The sequence below is a fragment of the Amborella trichopoda genome, chromosome 10, assembly GCF_054954075.1.
Source record: "Amborella trichopoda isolate Santa Cruz 75 chromosome 10, AtrichopodaSantaCruz75HAP2 v2.0, whole genome shotgun sequence".
NCBI lineage: Eukaryota > Viridiplantae > Streptophyta > Magnoliopsida > Amborellales > Amborellaceae > Amborella > Amborella trichopoda.
Window position 1 is genome coordinate 18,928,633 of NC_142345.1, and position 22,774 is coordinate 18,951,406.

General features: G+C 34.3%; 2 protein-coding genes across 2 annotated transcripts; one reads left to right on the forward strand and one right to left on the reverse strand.

Moving 5' to 3' along the window:
- Window positions 1–3,448: 3,448 nt before the first annotated feature.
- LOC18425491 (peroxidase 29) lies at window positions 3,449–6,116 on the reverse strand. Its single transcript, XM_020662044.2, has 3 exons — window positions 5,906–6,116; window positions 4,535–4,892; window positions 3,449–4,011 (listed from the first exon to the last, which is right to left on the reverse strand). The coding sequence occupies exons 1-3, from the start codon at window positions 6,101–6,103 to the stop codon at window positions 3,611–3,613; spliced, it is 957 nt and encodes a 318-aa protein (XP_020517703.1). The 5' UTR covers window positions 6,104–6,116; the 3' UTR covers window positions 3,449–3,610.
- A 6,564-nt stretch (window positions 6,117–12,680) lies between these two features.
- On the forward strand, window positions 12,681–16,882 carry LOC18425484 (Pectin lyase-like superfamily protein). Its single transcript, XM_006830027.4, has 5 exons — window positions 12,681–12,996; window positions 13,087–13,255; window positions 15,557–15,763; window positions 15,872–16,125; window positions 16,632–16,882. The coding sequence occupies exons 1-5, from the start codon at window positions 12,737–12,739 to the stop codon at window positions 16,780–16,782; spliced, it is 1,041 nt and encodes a 346-aa protein (XP_006830090.2). The 5' UTR covers window positions 12,681–12,736; the 3' UTR covers window positions 16,783–16,882.
- The last annotated feature ends 5,892 nt before the right edge of the window (window positions 16,883–22,774 follow it).

Sequence of the window (22,774 nt, forward strand, 5' to 3'; positions counted from 1 at the left end):
AAGACAACCCAGATCAGAGTAGGGCAAAACCATAAAACAAGAACAGAAAAGGAGAAGAGAGAAAAAAACAGGTCATAAGTGCAAGACCAAAGTAATACAATAGACCACTAACCCTACGTACTCTTGTGAGATTCAACTTCTTGTGAGAGGTCTTGCAAAGTTTCCAAAGGTAGATAAAGACGGAGTGATTTATTTCTCAATTTTAAGTCGCACTCAAACCCAAGGGCATGTAAGATCAATAGCAGAAAAGGGAACAGATGAGGCCAATTCTCTTCCCACTGAACAAGGGACCCAATCTGAACCATTGACGTTTAAAGGTGCAATTTATAGATAAAGGCTAGTTTGACAAGAACCACATAAAACAGAACAGAGAGTCCAAGAGAGACTCCCTTCAAATGGCAAGATTTTAACCAGGTAGCACAAGAAACCCTAGCTTTGCGCTGGCTATTGAGGGTTGAGTTCATTATGAAGAGAACTAAAACATTTGGTCAAGTGGAAACGATATCATCTGAGGATTCCTCAGACTCAGATTTTTTATATGATAAATGCCAAAAGACAAGTGGTAATGGAGCAATTGATAAGCCTACGAAATTTGGTACAACTGAAAGAACAAAAAAGATTGGTGGCATAGACTTCGAAGAACAACGATGAGGGAGAAACTTGGTGGGGTGAACAAGAGAGAGAATGAAGCGCTGACCTAGGGTAGGGTTTCGGTGCCTAATGAACAGAGTGACGCAATCAAATTGAGGACGTCACCAATCAGAGAAGCTGGAAACAGATGCTCGATGCTTGAGATACGAATACAAAATCGTGACTTGGCTCTGATACCATGTTAGAAACTGTATTTCTGTATCTTTGGGCCTTAAGCCCCCATGGAAGATATTTTATTCAGTTTATCGGAGATGTGAACAAGAGCCCTTTATAGGGTTATAAAGTAGTGTACTACTAAAGAAACTAACATATGTAATGAACCACCTTCCTAATGTGGGTACACATAGAAGGAAGGAAAATATTGTTCCTAAAAATTAGTGCAAGTTTCTATATTTCCACAATTTACAATCTTTTTAGCTCTAAGATTAATATTTTTTGAAGATCTATTGAGAAGAAAAATCTTTATTTTTTGGGTTTGCTATTTCAAATCAGATAACCAAATGAAGAGACCTGAGTCCTTGGCCATAATAGATAAAAAACTTGGGTCCTTTTAGAAGAAAGATAATCAATTTTCAACAAATAGAAGCAGAGAATTTGGATTTTCGTATTAAAGAGCCGAGCAAGATCAGAGTCTATGACATTTAAGCGCAACCTACAAAATGCCCAAAATCCACTAAAAATATATATAGATCAATAATAAGGGACTTGTCTCAGTTGACTTGGACTCAGTCTAGGCAAGTTTCCATGTATGAAACATAGACACCGTATACAGGGGTCTGAAAATGTGTAGACAATTGATTGGCACCTGCACACGTGTCAACTTTCTTGGACATGCATACGACACCTCTATTAAGTGCCCACGACCATATCCCTTTTTTAGACATGTTCCGTTTTTAAAAAGTAATTCATTTTTTTAGAAACTTCATTTTGTATTGAAGAGTATTTTATTTTTTTAAAAAAAATTATTTTAGAATAAAATATGTAGTTTAGAATAAAAAATAAGAAGTATTTTTATTTGTTAAAATTGGGTTTTCATAAATTACTGTTACTATAGATAAAAATATAATTTATTTCAACTACCATGAAACATTTTGGAGTATCTCCCTCCCTAATTAATTTCTCCCTTTGCAAGCTGCGGACCACTGGTTTCTCCCTCTCAAAGTTGTTGACCACTGGATATTCATCTCTCTTCTTCAACTTTTTTTTCTTCCATTCTCGTTGTACCATGTGTCATGTAATTTCTTTATTTTCTATCTTTTTTCTACTAATAGCATAAATTTTATTGTACATGGCCTTGCCGTAACAATTGAATTTTTCCAATTTTGAAAGTTTGTATTAATATTTGATATTCTTTAAACTTTGTAGTACTCTTGTTATAGAAATAGTTGTGCTAGAATTTTGTGGAATTTAAAGCTTGTAGTACTTTTATTATATAACGTGTTGAACTTGTTCTTGCCTCAACTTGGACTATCAATTAATTATATTTATTTTTTGGATGCTTTACTATTATTGTATGGCATGAATTGCTATATGTATTAAATGTATATGTGAACAACACATATTTTAATATATGTATACATAGATATACAATATGTTGGGTCGATAATCTGGGAACTTTAAAAGATTGAAGACGATGTCACACATAGAATGAGAGCTGGATGGGTGAAATAGAGATGTGTAACCAAAGTTTTATGCAATCGCCACATACCAATAAAGCTAAAAGGGAAGTTCTATAGGACAGTTGTGAGACCAGCTTTTATTTTATGGGACGGAATGCTGGGGAATCAAGAAACAACATACCCATAAGATGAGTATAACTGAGATAAGGATATTGAGATGGATGAGTGGCAAGATAAAAAAAGAAATAATTATTAATGAATACATTCAGGAGATCTTACATATGACTCGAATAGCAATAAGATGAGACAAAATAGATTTAGGTAGACTAGCCATGTGCAGTGCAGACCTAGTACAATACATGTTAGGATGTGCAAATTAGTAAAAGTGGAAGGCTAAAAAATGACAAGGGGTAAGCCCAAAAGGACATGGTTAGAAGTATTGAGAAAGAATATTGGGACTTATGGCCTCATTGACGGTGTGGCCCTTGATAGAGCACAATGATAGACTATGATTTCATGTAGTCGACCCCAAATAAGTTGAAAAATGCTCCAATGATGATGTATATATAGACGTATGTATCTATGTAAATACTTGTATATTATATGGATGCATCTTGTCTAGATTTTACTTTTTGAGTTCATGATTCGAATACTCGTATACGTGTCATAAATATACACACATGTCCGTGTTCACATAATATAGGTACCCCCTTGGGCACATGGGAAGGCATACCCAAGTCCTATAGTACCGAGAGGCACATGGGAAGGCATACCCAAGTCCTATAGTACCGAGACAGGTAAGCACAATATTCGACCGACCAAGTACTATTTATTTCATTTCCCTCTATCCCCCTCTACTACGAGGGGCAAAAATATGACCCCTTTCTTTGTCTCTCCATTTCTCTCTCTACTTCTTCGACTAGTAGAGTCATTGGCTCTTGGCCGGAATCCCAACTAAACTACATGGAAAAATAAATATTCATTTTCTCACTTAATTCTTCACACCCTCTTTGTAAATTTAATGGTTTCTCCTTTATTTCCATATTTGACAATGGAGAAGCTTATGTTTGATGGCTCCCAAACCCTAATTCTCGGCGACTAGAGATTAAGCGGGTTGTGGAAAAGAAAGAGAAGCAAAGAAAAGAAGTTTAAACTTAGTAAAACACCAAAAAAATGTATAAAGATGAAATTTATGGTTGCTTAAATTAGGGAAAAAATACCCTAAATTATATGGGTGCATTACATGGAGAGCAGAAAACAGTTAGGTTCTACTGAATTATCTTCTCATACCAACTTCCAAAATTCAAAGAACGGAAAAAAATAATTAAGGAAACAAGCGCTCAATTTACTCTATCACACCACTTTCGAATTTGGCCATGGTTTCCTGTTAAGACTTGATAAGATGAGAGCTTCAAAAATGCAGAGGAGAAAACACGAAAGAAGTAATCTTGGTGATCCGCGAATCGTGCGACGAGAGGTGATGTGAATGCGCTGTGCTGCATCTCGGAGTCGACCCTTAGCAACCCTTTCCCTGTAAGAATCTGCTGATAGAACTGGTTATCGAAGGCTAAGGACGTCGGATCATTAGCCACGAAGGTTGCGTTGCTAGCCAATGTGACCCCCAATGGGCAATTCAATTGGAGCAACATTTTGAAATCTAAGATGATGCCGGTGTCTGCTTTCGGGCCGTACAATCTGTTAATGATGTTCACACAGTGCGTGGCTCCTAGAGTGTGTGCACCTGCAAGAGCTCCACATGCTCAGCATTGAGAGATGTTGAATTGTACTGTACAATTGTTATAATGAGAGAGAGAGAGATTTCTAAGTTCTTGCAAGCTGCAAGAAGGGGCCACTTCTGAGTTTATGCTTCCATCTAGCAGAGGATATGATCAAATTCCCTTGATGCTCATTTATGACAAACACTATTCTTTTGAAAAGACTCTTTGGGAAGGATATTCTCAAAAAGAACAAAAAAAAGACAAAAAAAGAAGACTTCTTATGAAATATTTCACTTCATTACAGTGATGTAATCATCTTAAAATGAAAACAAATTTTACATTTTTCAGTTTGCAAGTTTTAGGAACTTTATTGTCAAAACTCAAAACACCATAAATCAGTACTTATGAAATTTCACATCATTAAAACCAACGTTCAAACCCTAGCTTTGGTTTTTTATGATTGAAATTTTCAAATAACAAGAGAATGGCATGTTAGAACAAGTCTAACTACTTTTTTATTAGTTATTTTTGAATTTTTGAATTTACCTAAAATGGCGACGGACTCTTCGAGATTCAACCCCTTAGCGGTTAGGATCCTAAGTGCTTCATCTACGCCAACATTCGCAGAAGGAAGAAACGTGTCGGCAAGTGTGGCATCTGTAATGGTCGAGTCCCGTCTGCCTAGTGCAACCTCGACATAGGGCCCACCGGAGACGGCGACAGACTCCCTTGCTGCTAGGACGATAATATCAGCACATGACACTTGGTTAGGGCAGACACTCTCAACCGCCTCTTTTACGATCCCGATCGATTCACGATGCTTGATTCCGAAGTTCTTGCTAGAGATCATCTCTGAGCTTATTCTAGGGTGATCAGTGTCTAACAGGATTGATGCATCACAGCCCTGGGGAGACTTAGAGTAATTCTAAAGTTATAAGGATATGGATCCATTTCAACTGATAGAGAAAGAACAACAATACTATTACTACTTGCTTCTAATAATACTATTTTTATGGCTAATTTCAATGCTTTAAAGATACTATGCATAATTAATGATGTAAATGTTGTTAGTATTTTTATTTTGGGAAATACTTCTAAGTATTTCAAAATAACATGAGCTTTTATTGTAGTTTACCTAAGTTTCACGTAGCCATGAGGGAGAGAAAGGTGTGGATTTTAGTCCGACATTGAAGAAGAGTGAGGATTGAGTGGTATAAATATGTGGGTATTTTCTTACCTTGTGTTCATAGAATGTGTGGAACATGCAAAGTGTGCTATGCGCGCATGAGCAATGACATTTGTAATACTAAACTCTGGTGCATATACAATTCATGTGCATAGAACTTAGAAGATGCACATAATCAAGATTCAAGACAATATTCATTGATGAAAATAAGGAGAATGCCATGATTGTTTTGAAAATGATGAACTTTATGATTTTACAAGATTGGAACAAATCAGCAAGGTTTTTGCCCCCGTTTCACCCATAGTGATCTAACTGACATATTTTGGCCACTAACCATAGTTATGAAACAAAAAGTGAAGATCATGGCATTCTAGTTGGGTAAACATAAAATGGCTCAAATATTTCCTTATGCCTAGATTCAACTAACATTTTCCAAAACTATGCATTTATGTAGCTTGATGCATCTGCCTTCTCAAAAGAAATTTCTTCCTTTATATATAGAGAAAAGATAACAAAAAAGACTCAAAAACTTGACAGAGAAACAACCCATTTAAATATGGTAGGTATAACTGTTTTATACTTCATGAAAATTTCTTTCTCCAAACTCGACGAAGAGATTTGAACTCTGGTGATACTATGCAAATCAACATTGTTCCTTTACTTTAGCCATTAACACACACATGCAACACAGGCACACAGAGAGAGAGAGAGAGAGAGAGAGATGGGTCTACCTGAACTTGGCAATCATGAAACATAAGCCTGAGTAGAGCTGCAGGAGCAGTAGGATGAGTGAGAAAGATGGGTGCCAATGTTTCTCTCACTACATCTTCCACATCCGGACAAGAAGTATTGTAGAAATCATAAGACAAAGAGCCCCCACTGCCTAGAGTGAGAAAGTTCACCAAAAGGAAGAGCAAAAGCTTTGCCATTCCAACTTTTGAGAACACAGTCTTCACTTTTCTCTTTCTAAAAGCCGCATGCGCTCAAATATTTATACGGACAAGATGAATGAGTTGTTTACAGCAACTTCGTAGAGATGGAGTTAACTCACTACTCCAACGAAAATTACCTTATTACCCTTTTATCTCCCCAAAAAAAACCCTCAAGTAGAACCCCACTAAATTTTGGAAATGTAATCTTCCGGCCAACCTAGTCCAAGAAACGGCCAACCGAGTCCAAGAAACGTGAGGACGTTAAATTTTCCCGTAACACATTTTAAGCACGAGTAGAGGAGGTGGGTTGTGTTAAGCAGGCTACCAACGTCAAATTTTACAAAAACTTTTCATGATAAATCTAGAGACAAACCTCAAAAAAAAAATTAAATAAATAAATAAATAAAAATTCACACCCAACAAAATATCATCCTAAGATTTAACAAAGACCATAAATTGAATGGTTATATACTTATATCTAAGATTTTAGGTACTCAAAACTCAAATTTTCTATCATTGAAAGCATTGTTTAAAAAATTGGTTTGGCCAGATGAATGGTTGTTCCGAAAACCAGTCTGAGTCGACGAAATGTTGATTTGGGTAGGCGAATTAGATAATTCTCCAATGTGATAATCGGCCCATATATATAGAAAATTTGAAAAAAGAAAAAACATAAAAAAATATTGTGTGGCAAGTTTGTGGTCCGTATGGATGGCTCAGTTCCCTGACAGACTCGCCCAATTTCCTAACGGAACTCCATGAGTTCATACGAAATAGATTGATTCCTAGTTTTGACAAAAAATCAGGTTCGTCTAAACCAATTCCTAAACCGGATAAACAACTCTTGATCCAAACTGCCAATTTTAAATCACCGATAGAAAGTAATAATATGGTGAATCCAAGGTGGATCCCAAAATTTTAAATAAAAAATTTTTGGGAGGAGATCGTTAAAAAACTAAAAAAAAAATCTTGGAGAATATGCTCCAGGTGTTTTTATATATATATATATATATATATATATATATATATATATATATATATATATATATATATCCCTTATGTTTTCTGCCTCTAACCCAAACAGTTTGAATAAAACATGGAATGAAATTAAGGCTGCACACACACAGAGAAGACACGCAGAGAGAAGCAGGACACTTATTGATTTGAGACAAGAAAAGGGAAATTATGTCTGATTTTGAACAAAACAGCTTTCTAGTGAGAGAAAACACAAAAGGCAAGCTATTGTCATCTTTCATGAGACATAGAGAGTCATGAGAAGCCAACAGTTGTGCCTGCACCGTACTTCTCCAACCACCACCAACTACAATTATTTTTGCACATTTTTGGATCCCTCCACTTGTTGCCTTTATTTCTATAATGGAATCCCCATTTAATCGTGGACTAACTATCAACTCTTTCTCCATTGATTTTTGAGAATAAAACCACATTCTTTTTCCAAAAGAAACCACTTTATTTTTTTTTCTCTTTATAATAGGTATCTACCAGCTTGGGCCTAATCTACGAGGATGGGATCCGCCACAAACTTGTGAGGGGTATGGTCAAAAAATTGGTCTCAGTATTGGTCAAACTAGTTTGACTAGATTTTAAATGTATAAGAGAGTGAATAATAAAAGTTATGAAATATATTAAGAAAAAAATTGCCCATTTTGTTTAGCCAGTCGAAATTGTCAATCCCAGTTTTTAATCTGTAGCCAAATAGCCAATGCATCAATAAGATGTCCGACTAGTCGAATTGCTAGTCCAATCCGCTCTTAGCTATGGGTTCCAAGGCTGCAAGAATTCAAATTGGCAATTAATCGCTAACTAATCTTCAATTGATCTCATGTTTCATAACCTAAACGAGCTTTCTCTTGTTCTTTTTAGGTGGGTGTTTTTATATCGGAAAAGTATAAAATGGACCATTTATCTTTTTTATATTAGAATGTCACAATCATCATTGACCATTAGATTTGAAATCAGGTGGCTGAGGATGTGTCATTGTTTTGACACAAAATCTAAAATAAAATTTCTCAAATCTTGTAAAACACCTACAACTATTGTATTTCACATTCAATAGCTAAAAATGATTATGACATCCTTGTACACTCAATAGTCTCACAGTACCCAATACCTTTTATATTCTAGTGTAATCGACAATGCTACAATTTGGTGATTGAGCCTTGAGAGTACGTACCAAAGGGTAATTCACTTAGGAAAAATATCTCGCCCACATCATGTGGACTACAACGAATGCGATTTCACAAGGTCATATCTGATGGCCAAAAAGCAATGTCATATTTTATTTTTATGGTTATTTAAAGACAATATTTATCTAAATTTTGGGGTGTAGGTTTATTTCTATAAAAATAATTAAATAATAATAATAATAATAGTTTTAAATAGAAAGACCAAAATAATTCTAAATTTATTTTAGTCAATATCTATAAAATAATTAAAAATATTTTTAAATAAAAATGACCAAAATAACTCTAAATTTATTTTAGTTAATATCATTTAATCAGAATACTTATTATTATTTTTGTTTGATTCTAATTTAAAAAAATGAAGCTAGAATCAAAATTTATGATCAATATTATTTTTGAAAAAATAAAAACTAAATGCATTGTTGGCCCTTAGATGTGCCTGCTTCAATCTGGATTTATTAAAAGGCGTTTGTGAACCTCTAAGCATGCAATACCAACCCATTTGGTTATGTTTTCTTGCATTGCACGAACAAAAAGAACATTAAATGGAAATTGAGGTTGATTGGAAGGGTACGTGGTGTAGGTATATGGGAATATGTGGGCAAATTTGGGACTGGTGCGAATTAATGCTTGTCTGGAGTTTAATAATTTGTAGATGGGCAAAAATGGGAAATGGTGATGGAAAAGGACCAATTGATTGCATGGCTTTCTTAGGTAAATGGACGTTGATGTATATAGGTTTTAGTGTAGGGCATCGTGCCGTGCCTATGTTAATGTTCTCTTACATAAATCCAATAGAATTTAGGGTTGCCTCGTTATAATGTAGAAGTACGGTGCACCTATAAAATTTACTTAGAGATGCCGTTACAGCTTTGAAAACCTTATGTTGGCTTCAAATCTTTTTTTATCCTCAGTTATAAAATTTAAAATTTCAAAAATGGTACAAATCGAGTAGATCAAGAAATATTTAGAAATCTTGAAAATAGACGGTCCAGATAATTTGATACAAGATGCACTATTTTTTGGATTTGAAATTCTTTTTTTGTTCATTCTTCTCCAAGTCGTGATCATCATTGGAGGGTTCCCCTATGCGGGAATACTCTTAACTGTAAGTTTTTTGAGGTGTACCTTACTTCAATAGTATAAGATTGCAACCTTATATATACTTTTCTCTAGAATTTAACTTGGAATACGATCTATATAAGGTTGCAACTTAAAAATGTAGGATTAAGGTGCACTTTATATACCCATTATAGAAGGTTGTTTTGATGTATGAATATTTATAGAAATATATAATCTCCAACATGGAGATCATTAACATGCAAAATAAATATATTTCCAAAGCTAAAAATATAAGTTTTGAAAAAAAGAATTTTAGAATTAGTTTTTACGTTTTTATAGGAGGGACCTGTCATCTATTTTAAAGCTGGATGTTTGATGCCTCAAGCAACGTAAATGTAGAATTGCGTCCCCAGCATAGAAACTATTTTTATACGAAATAACAACGCATAAACTATTTTTCCATAAAAGAATGATGGTCATTGTCGTGCATGTGTCATAACATTGGGGGCACAAACTAGTAAGTACGTCTAATCTAAGAAATGCGTAATATGTAAAATAATTTGTAAATGACATGTTACATGTACGACTAGTGATGGGCCGGGCCACCAGTCCATTGCCATTTCTTTTTTCATGTACTTTTTGGTAAAAATAGTGTTGAAAATTAAAATCGTTTGAGTAAACCAGTCTTCCAGAAATCCAATTTGGATTGACAAATTATCTATCCACACTAGTGAATCAGACCAATTCTGAAATGTGAGATTGGTCCATAACAAAAACGAAAGTTAGACATTTTTTCTTAATTTTTCTTGTTGGAATCTCCCTATAAAGTACTTTTCTACTGACTAATATATCACCTCCCATCTAAACGATACATCAACTCCATGCCGTAAAAGCCGATTTTCAAATGGCTTTTTTTATATTCGTCTCTTAACATCCATATCCGTAGCCTTTGTATCATAGGTTGTGCTCCTTCTAAGGGGCGATCATCATAATGGGGTTCTTCATGCATGAGTACGATCCACCCTAACTCTTCAACGTTGATTTCAGGAAGAGAAGATAGGACATGGATGGCATGTTTGATATTTTGGTCATTGTCTTATCGTTGCCTTTTTCCATTTTTTTGTATTTAAAGAATTGGTGTGAATGGATTTCTAGACGCCATGTTGTGGCACCCCTCAACCCAGATCTTATTCTTATATTCTTTTCAAATCTTTGTATCTATGCTAAAAGTAAACTTCATAAGCCTGTGATGCACCCATGATTTTGCTTTAACAATCATAATAATCTTAATCTGGGGCCTGTTTTCTCTCTAGTCTAGGAGTTTTTAGCCTTTTGGATTTCGACAAAACTTTTGGTTACTTATTGAATCTTATAGCTATCAGCCTTTCATCTCTCGGAATCTTCTTGGTGTTTAATTTTTTCTGATTATATACCCAAAATCTAAATTCACAGGCACCTGTTGTTCCTAAAGACCACTTGCTTTCTTTCCCATCTCTAAAGAACATAACGAAGAGATAATGGCATCAAAAGTAGCAATATTTCTTTTTGCTGAAATCTCATGGAGACCTAGTCTTTGTTGTAGAATTGCCCTTCAGGATCACTTGAATTGCTTTTTGAATGGAAATTTCCCTCTGTTGAAATTTAAGGGGGAGCATCTATGGTTATAGAGACCCAGTCAAGATCACTACACTTTCTTTTCCTGGTGACTTTAGGATAGGCCAAGCCTATAGGTGGTGGCGTTGAGGGAAGGGAGAAAATATAAAGCAAATGGTAAGCACCAAACTATTATTGTCAAGGATTAAAGTCGCCAGAATGATGGATTAAGATTTGTTTAGCCGACTCAAATTAATTGAAAAAGTATCTGAACATGATGATGATGCCTAAAGCAAGTAGAACACAAACAATGTTATGTAAGGGCAATTAGAAACCCATCTTGGCTATTCATTGAAGAAAAAACCTTTTAATTAATAAAATCAAGTGTATAACTGAGATAGATTCAATGGATCCTTCAAAATAAGCTCAAGAAGATGTCAAGATATATTTTAGGAATAAAAAATTGACTCACATTGAGACACCTACTGAAAAGACAGATATGAATCCCCTCTTTATGATATATTTTTCAAATGAATTTTGGACTTTATTTTATAGAAATATATAATCTCCAACATGGAGATCATTAATCTGCAAAATAAATATACTTCCAAAGCTCAAAATATAAGTTTTGAAAAAAAGAATTTTAGAATTAGTTCTTGTGTTTTTATAAGAGGACCTGTCATCTATTTTAAAGATGGATGTTTGATGCCTCAAGAAACATAGATGTAGAATTGCATCCCTAGCATAGAAACTATTTTTATACGAAATAACAACGCATAAACTATTTTTCCATAAAATAATGATGGGCATTTTCGTGCATGTGACATAACATTGGGGGCACAAACTAGCAAGTACGTCTAATCTAAGAAATACGTAACATGTAAAATAATTTGTAATTGACATGTTACATGTAGGGCGAGTGATGGGCTTTGCCATTTCTTTTTTCATGTACTTTTTGGTAAAAGTAATGTTGAAAAACAAAATCGTTCGAGTAAACCAGTCTTCCATAAATCCGGTTTGGATTGATGAATTATCTATCCAGACTAGTGAATCAGACCAATTCTCAAATGTGAGATTGGTCCATAACAAAACGAAAAATAATAAAAAATACAATGTATGAGCTCCTCTCCCAGCCAAACAGGGTGATTCCATAAGAATCTAATTTCTTCCAATTCCGACAAAGAATGAATTTGGTCTAGGGAATTTTCTATTCTAGATCAACGATTCTCAATCTAGATTGAAAGATTTCAAAATACTATACAAAAGTATGCATTAAGACAACTATTTTTAGTGCAAAAAAAGTCACGGCTAATCTTAATTGTTACATATGAAGAATAGCAATTTGGAGGTGTGACTAGTAAAATTTTGAATTTTATAATATATATCTGACTATCTAATTTCACATTCGACAATTATAAGAGATTGCGGCCTGATTGTCTAAGCCAAACCTGGGAAGTTTTGTTTTATAGGGTCCGTTCACCATGGCATTGTCGAAATCCGTTTCAAGCACAAGTGTTACGTAGCCAAACCTGAGAGGTTGGGACAAACGACACAGGGCCTATTTTTCGATGGCGAGGGCCCCACCAGCAGAATCCCCCTTACCCTCGCCGTTGAACTCGCCTCTAATTCTCAGACGACCACGTGGCGTCCCCTAATTGCTTTTTTAACCAACATGTGGGACCCGCATTTAAATCCTCTTGTCGCCGGGAAAACCCGTCTTAAAATCTTTCTGCTCCCTATCCCGGACTTTCCCGGCGAGCTTGCCGGCGATATGCAGTCCTTCAAAGCGGTCTCCGTGCTTCTCCTGGCAGTGTTGGTAGCCGGAAATTGTGGTTTTCCGGCGAAGGGGGACTCCGAGAAGAAGAGGGTGATAGACTCGCCATTGCTTTCTTCCAAGATTCCTAGTAGCCATACGATTAAGGTCGATCTCGATGGCGATGGAGATTTCAAGTCCGTGCAAGAGGCGGTGGATTCAGTGCCCGAAGGCAATTCCGACTGGGTCACCATTCACGTCAGGGCAGGGGTATACAGGTAATTTTAACCTCCCTCGAATCTATTCTCTCTATAAAAATGGAAAATAAAACTATTTTATTTCTTTTTTTTGCTTATTATTGTTTATAGAGAGAAGGTGATTATACCAGAGAAGAAGCCTTACATTTTCTTGAGAGGAAATGGGAAGGGGAAAACGTGGATAGTTTGGAATGACAGTGGGGCTAAGAATGAGACATCTGAGTCTGCAACTTTTGCAGTTTATGCACCCAATTTCATTGCTTGGGGTATTAGCTTTAAGGTTTGTGTTTCCTTTGCTTTTCTTATATTTTTGTGGCATTTTTTCATTATTCATATGGGAAAAACTTTGCATTCATTTTTTATATTTGAAAAAAAAGATAGTCTATTTCTCTGTTTAAAATCATAATCCCAAATAACCATCAGGTTGATAGAAAGCATGTACATCTTAAAAGAAAATGATCTTAACGCCTACCTTACAATTTTTTTTTTTTATTGTCTTAATTACAATGTTGACCTGTCTTTCTCTAATAACCTATTGTATAAAGGACCCGGTTTCTATTTGTCCATATGGAAATGAGTCATCCTTTTAAAATCTATTTTTGAGATGGATTTTTCGATCTATTTTTAAGGATATGTAATCTCTAACATGAAAATCATGAATATGAAAAAATAAATAAATTTTGAAAATTAAAAATAATAATTTTATTAAAAAAACATTTGAACTTATAGTTTCAATTGTTTTTTGATGGACCACCTATTTGCATCCATCCTTGACCTCAGGGACCGCAAATACAAAAATGCGGTCCCTACGGCATGAAACAAATTTTCTTGTATAAATGGAGGTTGATATGTCTCTTTCAACCTATTTTTTTTTATGGGGAAGCTTATAAAGAGACCATTTACTTTTTACCATTGAGATTATGATTTTAAAGAGGGGGTATACATCTTTTTCTTTTTCCCTTTTTATTAGTCTCCTTCTGTTTTTCTTTTTAATGGAAATTTTAGTTATCTCTCCTTTTCTTTTATAAGAAATGTACTAGTTTCAAACTTGGGTGAGTCTCTGCCTCTTGCCCAACTGAGTACTCGAGTGCAACTTGGACCAAATAAATAAAATAAAAATTGTTCTAAATATATAATATAGAATCAATGTGTAAAAGTTATATGTAATCTGGATTTTTTCCATTGATTTGTGAGTTTTCTTAGTCATAAACCATATATATATATATATATATATATATATATATATATATATATATATATATATATATATATATATATATATATTAATAGAATAATGATCTTATGAGAACCTCCCACACTCATGTGTGTAGGACCTCAAAGGATCACCATTAAATATGGTGCTGATCTCTAAAAAAGTTATCACATGGGTGTGGGACTTGACTTTTCTAGAGATCTGTACCAAATTTAATGGTGATTTTTTGGGGTCCTACACACATGGGTGTGGGAGGGTCTCATAGGATCATTATTCTCTGTATATATATATATATATATATATATATATATATATATATATATATATAGTTCATCTCCCTGGAGCTGCTCTGCTTTCTATATATATATATATATATATATATATATATAAAGATTTTCTAAAATATCTCAAACCATAATTCATTTTTTTTCTTGATGTTATTTATGTATTTTTATTAATTGGTGGATGTTTTATGTTGCCTTTGGTTTTGATTCACTTTTACAATTTTTATTTTATTTTTAAGAATTTTTTATTTTTATCTTTTAGGGCCTTTTGTGCACCATACCCTACTTGACCAAGTTTGATTGAGTTACTCCTCGGACCAGGGCTGAGTCATAGTTGTTAGGTTAGTTAAAAAACATTAGAGAAATTTATCAAGATGTACGTAAGAGATGAATTATTTAATGGGTGCAGTTTGTATAGAACATAGGCTCTAAACAATCAAATAAGAGCCTACCTTCAAATAGCATCAAGAAATATCGTTTTAATATTGAAAATCTTTGTGATAGCCTTAAAATATATTTTAATCTTTAATTATAGAATTTAAAGCTTAAAAAATAGTATAAATTGAACAGATCTAAGAAAATATGAAAATCTTGAATATTGACAGTCCAAAAATGCATTACAAGATGCATTATTTTCAAAACTTGAAATCCATTTTTTCCTTATGTCCATGCATCTTGATGTTGAGATATCAATTTAAGGATATTTGGGCATTAAAACAACCAGTGAAATTTTTGAGGTGGGCTCGAATTTTATTGTTTAGAGCCTCGGCTCTACATAAACTTTTTCCTTATTTAATACTTTTCTATTTTTTACTTAATTTCAAAGATCTAATCAAAACACACATGTTTGTGAGTTGACATAGTTGAGATTCTTGAAAAAGAGCAAAATATTAGAACTTGATAAATTAGGCATATTTTCACAAATTTCCATGCTTCTATAATAGAAAATGCTCTCTTTTTCATAATGGGAGGTGGCGTTTTCTCTTGGTTGATAAGTATATAGCACCTCCATTCTTGTTACGAGAAAATAAAAAAAAACTAACAATTGTTTATTTTTCTTGTTATATATTGGAAAACGAAATAGAACGATGCAGCAGTGGGTACAGCAGGAACTCCATTTAACCAATCAGTGGCAGCTCTAGTTGGTGGAGACAAGTCTGCATTCTATCACTGTGGCTTCTACAGCTCTCACAACACACTCTTCGACTACAAGGGTCGTCATTTCTATGAATCTTGCTATATCCAAGGCTCCATTGATTTCATCTTCGGCCGCGGCCAATCCCTCTTCTTGGTATATCGACAAAATTCGAACACATATATGCACAAACACTAATGTTTTGTGCTGCAATTATGTCTTGAATTCTATCGTGTAATTTAGTATCTGTGGTGGCATGTGCAGAGCAATGAAGTGTTTGTTCTTGCTGAGAAGCGGTCGAAGATCCATGGATCCATAACATCTCAAAATCGACAAGGCCCAGATGAGACTAGTGGTTTTGTTTTCCTAAAAGGCAGGGTTTACGGGGTCGGATATGTTTACTTAGGCCGTGTAAGAAGCGCGCATGCGAGGGTTATTTTTGCTAAGACTTATCTCTCCAAAACAATTGTACCAGAGGGATGGAGCAGTTGGAGCTTTGATGGAAGTCCAAACCCAGAGTATGTATTCCTATCCCTCCCCTTGTGTATTGATAGAACTCTATTTATTCTACATAATCAATTGTTTTTCGTTGTTTTACCTTTTATCTTTGAATTTAATCTTGATATTTGATTGAGGATTACAAATATAGTATTTATGTTTCCTTTGAAATTCAGAGAGTCAATATACCATTTCCTTTCTTACCCTCTTAATCATCATCCTCTGCAAGTTAAGAGGAATTCATTGTTTATGGCAATATAGGTTTGGGCTTTCAATTCTATTTTATCAACCCTGAAAATTGCTTACAGATGTACAAGAATAATTAATAGAAATATGGAAAACATTTTTGTATTAGAAATTTATTCTTCCTTTTATGAGTTTACTGATATTTGTTATTTTTCAGCTAGTAAAAATTAAAATTTTCTTCTAATGTTTTAGACTATCTTTTAGGTATTTCATTAGTTGGCACAGATGAACATATTTACTTTCTTTTTTGGGAAAATTAATCAAATCTGTACTATTGTAGCAAATTGCTGTATGGTGAATACAAATGCCATGGGCCTGGCTCCGACCGCACCTTCAGAGCTACATGGTCGAGGCAGCTGAATGACACAGAGGTCGCTCCTTTTCTGGGCATCAAATTCATTAATGGCAAAGAATGGTTGCCTATTTACTAGTATTTTTTTCTTCTGCTTTCTTGATGTGCAGCTTGAAATTGACCTAATATCTTGTTTTCATTAAAAGAATATTTTTATATTTAATCATGGATTTCATAAATGATTGGATGTTCCCTTATATTTTTGTGATTGATCAAAGGACCAATTTCAAGGCAATTACATATCTACAATTTGTTGTGCCACATTGGAGCATAAGGACACTATTGTGCTACTGTTGTTACTCTGATATATATATATATATATATATATATGAAAAATTCTTAAGAATGTCCATAGGATAATTGCTACAGTGTTTCACTCACGGACCTACGGGAGCCGTGGCAGTCCATGTACAGTTTTTGTATGAAAAAAATCCTGTCACAGACTTGCTATATCCGTGACGGACCGCAACAGACATGCTATGTCAGTGACGGTCTTTAATCCACGCCGTTTGAAAAAATCGGACAGCACCGAGTCTATGGGCAAAAATACTGTTCATTTTCGCTCATAGGTGTTTTGCGGGAAAAGTCTTAAAGACATCTATAAGCTAATTGCGACAGTGTTTTCGCCCTGTCACGGACATGCTATGTCTGTGATGGTTTTGCCTAGAAACGGCCATGGACCTATGGGAGCCGTGGCGGTCCCCATCTATTTTTTGCATCAAATTTGTGTGAAAAATATTCCTGCCACGAACATGCTATATCCATGACAAACCACCATGGATATGCTATGTCCATGACGGTCTTTAATCCACGCTGTCCGAAAAAATTGGACGGCGCCGAGCAGTTGGGCGAAAATACTGTTTATTTTCACTCATAGGCATTTTGTACAATAAGACCATTTGTCTTTGGTCTAGGGAGGTCACAACTAGTTACAACCATCCGATATGAAATCTGATAGTTGAGTGTGTTTCAAAGTTCGAGAAAATTTCTTTTGAACTATAAGTTTGATAAATACAACCACCTAATTTCACATCCAATGGTTGCTATTAATTGTGACCACCTTGTACAAAAGGTAAATGGTCTCATTATATACCTTCCCTATATATATATATATATATATATATATATATATATATATATATATATATATATATATATATATATATATATATATATATATATATATATATATATATATATATATATATATATATATATATATATATAACTTGAAACTTTATAATTTGAAGGGTTGTGAAGTTTAGAATATATATATATATATATATATATAGATACACGCTCCAAATTTTTGGTCATTCCGATTTGTAGAAAAAAATGAAAAATAAAATACTACTGGACAATCATGACCGTGTGAAGAACTTTGACGGTGATGAGGGTAGGCGAAATCACTATTCATTTTCACCTATAGGCATTGAGAAGACTTTTCCTATACACGCTCCCAATTTTCAAGACGTATGGATATGGGGAAAACAAATTCAAGTATTAAAAAAAGGGTGTGGTTTGTATGGAGCCTAGGCTCTAAACATTCAAATTAGAGCCTACCCTCAAATAGTGTCGAGAAATGTGGTTTCAATATTGGAAATCTTTATGATAGTCTTAAAATATATTTTCAACTTTATTTATAAAGTTTAAAGCTTAAAAAATATTGTAGATGGACAAATCTATGAAAAACTTGATAATCTTGAAAATCTTGAAAATTGACGGTCCAAAAATGCATTACAAAATATATTATTTTCAAAACTTGAAATCCATTTTTTTCTTATGTCCATGCAACTTGATATCGAGATGATGAATTTGAGGATACTAGGGAATAAAAAAAACCTCTTTTAATGAAATTTTTTAGGTAGGCTCTAATTTGATTGTTTAGAGCCTCGGCTCTCTCTCTCTATGTATATATATATATATATATATATATATTTTGGGCGATAGATTTTTCAACCAAAAAGCGGTTGGTTAGGGCTACCCACAGACCCACTCAAACATAATCAATTACTAAATATCGCCACATCATATAAATAAACTTCTCAAATTTGTTGTACACTTTACTTGCCCAAAATTGGGCTCGCCCTTAGAGCGAGGCAGAATTACTCGGCCGAGTCCGAGTGATCTCGTCCGAGTCTTAGAACTCTGCATTGAAGTATGGGAATTGGTTTCTAAAAGTTGTGCCATTGATACATGGAGATTGCATAGGTGTGATCCTCGACACATTCTGGATTGCTGATTTTCCTACAGATTTGACAACTTTCAGAGCACCATCTTTTGGACATGGCTGCAAATATTCCTAGCGTAAGGTATATGTTTTGTTTTTTAGTCTAGTTTAGTTACTAGGATCTCCGAACCATGGGATGGATCACCTCGTGCTTCACGGAGGGGATCTAGCTCGTCTACAATTTTTTTAAATTTTGGGATTTTAACCTTTCCTATTTGGGGATCAAGATGTTGAGTTACATGTGATCCAAATTCCTTTGCATCATAGTAGGGTTCATAGGTAAATTAACTGAGTTTCCACCAATATGGGATCCAGATTCCTTTTGTGCTTGATTCTATTCTCCCTCTTGCGAACCAGAGCTTCAACTTAAGGCTAAGTAAAGAAGAAGTTGGGTCAAGCTCCTCAACATATTGGATCTCGAACTCTCGATCCCTAAATTTTGGGGTGTACAGATGTCATTCCGAACTTGAGGACCTTCTAATTGCGACTTGCTCAAGTATAGTCTAGTTTCTTTTTATAAAAAATTTAGAGCAAGCAAGTGTAAGTCCAAAAGATACATGGGCATTAATAAAAGAGTGTGGTTTGCATAAGGCTGAGGCCCTAAACAATCAAAGTGCGGTGTGCCTTTAAATAATGCCGAAATATATTGTTTCAGTATAAAAATTCTTTATGATGATGGCCTAAAATTTTTTTTTAACTCTAATTATAAAATTTAAAAATAAAAAAATAGTGTAATTATAAAATTTAAAGATAAAAAAATAGTGCAAATCAAGTAGATCTATGGGCACCTGAAAATATTAAAAATTGACGGTCTAGATACACATTACAAGATGCAGTATTTCAGAGACTATTTTTTTTCTTATGTTCATAGATCTTGAAGCCGAGATGATCGAATTGAGGGTTTTCCATCGTCAAAACCACCTCTTCTAGTGAATTTTTGAGTTGCACCTTAATTTGATTGTTTAGGCCCCACCTTAGCACCTTAATGTGATTGTTTAGGGCCCCACCCTTATATAACCTTTTTCAAAGATGTTGTGTCTGCTTTGGAAAATTTTGGAAGTAACACCCTCTATCATCTAGATAGCTCCACGTCTGTAGCTAGTTGACCTTGTTGTTTCTTTTATTTTTTTACTCTAAAAACTTTTGTCTGCTAAGACTCTTGTGGTTGAGGTGCTTTGAAAGAAGATAAGTTAGATGGTTCAACTTGTCTCTAACGCAAGCTATTGAGCAACCCATATTGCATGAGGTTAGTTTCGATAATAATCTTATTGCTCCATGCCCCACCCATATTGCATGAGCTTAGTTTCGACAATACTCTTATTGCTTCATGCCCAACCCATTTGAAATCTTGAGACGCATTACGTTAAGAGTGTAAGAAGCAGATAACAACACATGATCATTGCATAATGGCAAAGTCCTGCGTAATGGAGTATGCGATACCCCTAACTGCTCATAAAATCCATGGATAATGGAGTTTTTGTACACTGTGAATCACCCTAGGGTCCCTTTGCAAGCTTTTTATCTCTGGTCTGAATATCGAAGCATGTAACCTGAAGCATTATCTCCCTAATACAAGTGGCTACAACTTCAAAAAATTAGGACACTGTCAAAGGTATTGTAGGGTACAAAGAGCTAGTAAGAATGCCCATGCTTGTCTTGTGAGATGGCAGCACAACACAAGGGACATGCTTTTAGTGTTCTGCATTAGGGCCATAGTCCATGTCACAAACACACAGATGGATATTGTTTTGTTCATGCGTATAACACTTAGTGTGATTTACATACAGACATTAAATTCTTTTTAAAAATATGAAATGCTCCATTTATAGGCAGAAACTATAAAGAAGGTCGGTCAAGTTACCTTTTATTATTTTTTTTCAAAATTTCCCTTCGGTCTAAAGAAGAATCCTTGGTCCGAATTTATTTTATTTTATTTGTTTCATTAGTAGGTCAGTGCACTAAGCTTTAAGGTAGTCTCCTACTAACAAAAAATTTAAAATTCGGTCCGAGGATGTCCTCGGACTGAAGGGTGATTTTGAAAATAAAAAGATGGGTTGACTACCATTATTTGTAATTTCCATTTATGGTAATTTCCACTTATAAATGGAGCATTTCATATTTTAAAAATTTTTTAGGGTCCATACATAAATCACTCCCGATAATTAAAGGATTTGATGTAACGAGTCATTTGTTACTTCTCCTCCTGGCAAAGTTAATGGTCTTGATGGAGAAAGCCAAAAAAAACCAGGGGTTAGGGGGTTGTGGCTCTTGGTTTTTGTAACGTCGTAAGGCATTTTCGTGGTGTAAATGTAAGTGTGTTTGTCAAGTGGTTTTTAAAACCATATCAAGTCAAGGAAAGCCCAAATCAAAAAGAAGAGTGGTGTTTATTGAGATGGTGGTATTTGCAAGTGCAGTTATTTCTCTCATGCTACACATGGCTCAATTCATGCTTTTTGTGAGCCTTTTGAGCCAACGAAGTACGACCGATGTATTGTAAGCAGATTGATAGATGGACGCGGTTTCTATGCGGCCAAGCCCGCATAAGTAGAAATGCGGGTCTATTAATAATCTATTTATGAGATGGAGTTTTGGACTTAATTTTTAATGACATGTAATCTCTAACAAGGAAACCATTACTATTAAAAAATAAGTAAATTTTAAAAACTAAAAATAATAATTCTAGTAAAAACCCATTTGAACTATTAGTTTTCATTGTTTTTAAATGAAATACCTACTTGGATCCATCTTTAAGATGAATGCTTTGCTCTTTTTGGACCGCATCTGTAGTCATGCGGTCCAGCCTCCATTGATGGTAAGAACGGGTGATAAACCTCCTTTTGAGGAGTCCATAAACTGTAGACCACTTGACACCCCTGCTAAACCATAGACCATACTATGATCCTTAGAACCACAATAAAAGATCCAAAAGGCCAAATCAAAATCAACTTCCAAATAAACTCACCACCAGTATAGGAAAAATCGAATTGGAAGGGTTACGGCATGGGCCGAACTCGGTACTAATCCGTAAACCGACCGGTTCAACCGGCTTAATTAGACAAGTCCTCGGCGATAAAAAAAGTGTTAAAAATAATAAAATAAAAAATACAAAAATCTAATAAAAAAATAAAAAATATATTTAAAGCATGATTAAATAAAACACATCCAAATGAAGTTGAAAATTAATGAAAAAGATGGATTTTAAAGAATCGATTTGTGCTCAAGGGTATTTTTGAAATTTTTAAAAATGATGGGAAAATATAAAATTAAATATTAATGGCCAAAAAATTTTTCAATATTTTCCAAAATGATGAAAAACATTTTAAAAAATGTATTACAAACAAAATTCCTTATTTTTTGGGTTTTGTATAAATTTTTTGAATTTTGTTGAAAACCTTACCCGATTCACAAAAACTGTCTGGTTCATCTTATGCAATTTTTATCGAAAGGATTAGGGTCATAGCCATATTTCATCTTATGCAATTTTTATCAAAAGGATTTGGGTAATAGCCATATTTCCTACCAAATCATCACTTCGATTAGATCCTTAAGAAGACATCTTAAAATAATACAATCAATCTAAAAAAAATTTACACTTACTTCAATTATTCGTTTCACTTTAGAGATGTTTTCTAGTGTCAAAATATTCTCAAACACCCTCTAATAAACCTAAAAAACACTCCAAAACTAAATATAATTTAAGTGGATGATGTTTGGATCGATTTTTCGTAACTAGAAACCCTTCGATCTTATGGAAATAGCAAAAATCTATTTGTTTTAGGTTTTTCTCTTTAAAATGGGATTTAATTGGGTCCAGTTTTGAAATGCACCCCTAACCCACCTT

What these genes read in the sequence shown, in the direction of transcription:
- LOC18425484 (XM_006830027.4), top strand. Translation starts at nt 12,737, where the DNA reads ATGCAGTCCTTCAAAGCGGTCTCCGTGCTTCTCCTGGCAGTGTTGGTA. An exon ending in GCGGCCAATCCCTCTTCTTG is followed by an intron (nt 15,764 to 15,871) that starts GTATATCGACAA and finishes TGGCATGTGCAG; the next exon opens with AGCAATGAAGTGTTTGTTCT. An exon ending in GATGGAAGTCCAAACCCAGA is followed by an intron (nt 16,126 to 16,631) that starts GTATGTATTCCT and finishes GTACTATTGTAG; the next exon opens with CAAATTGCTGTATGGTGAAT.
- LOC18425491 (XM_020662044.2), bottom strand. Translation starts at nt 6,103, where the DNA reads ATGGCAAAGCTTTTGCTCTTCCTTTTGGTGAACTTTCTCACTCTAGGC. An exon ending in TTCATGATTGCCAAGTTCAG is followed by an intron (nt 4,893 to 5,905) that starts GTAGACCCATCT and finishes AAGTCTCCCCAG; the next exon opens with GGCTGTGATGCATCAATCCT. An exon ending in AGAGTCCGTCGCCATTTTAG is followed by an intron (nt 4,012 to 4,534) that starts GTAAATTCAAAA and finishes GAGCTCTTGCAG; the next exon opens with GTGCACACACTCTAGGAGCC.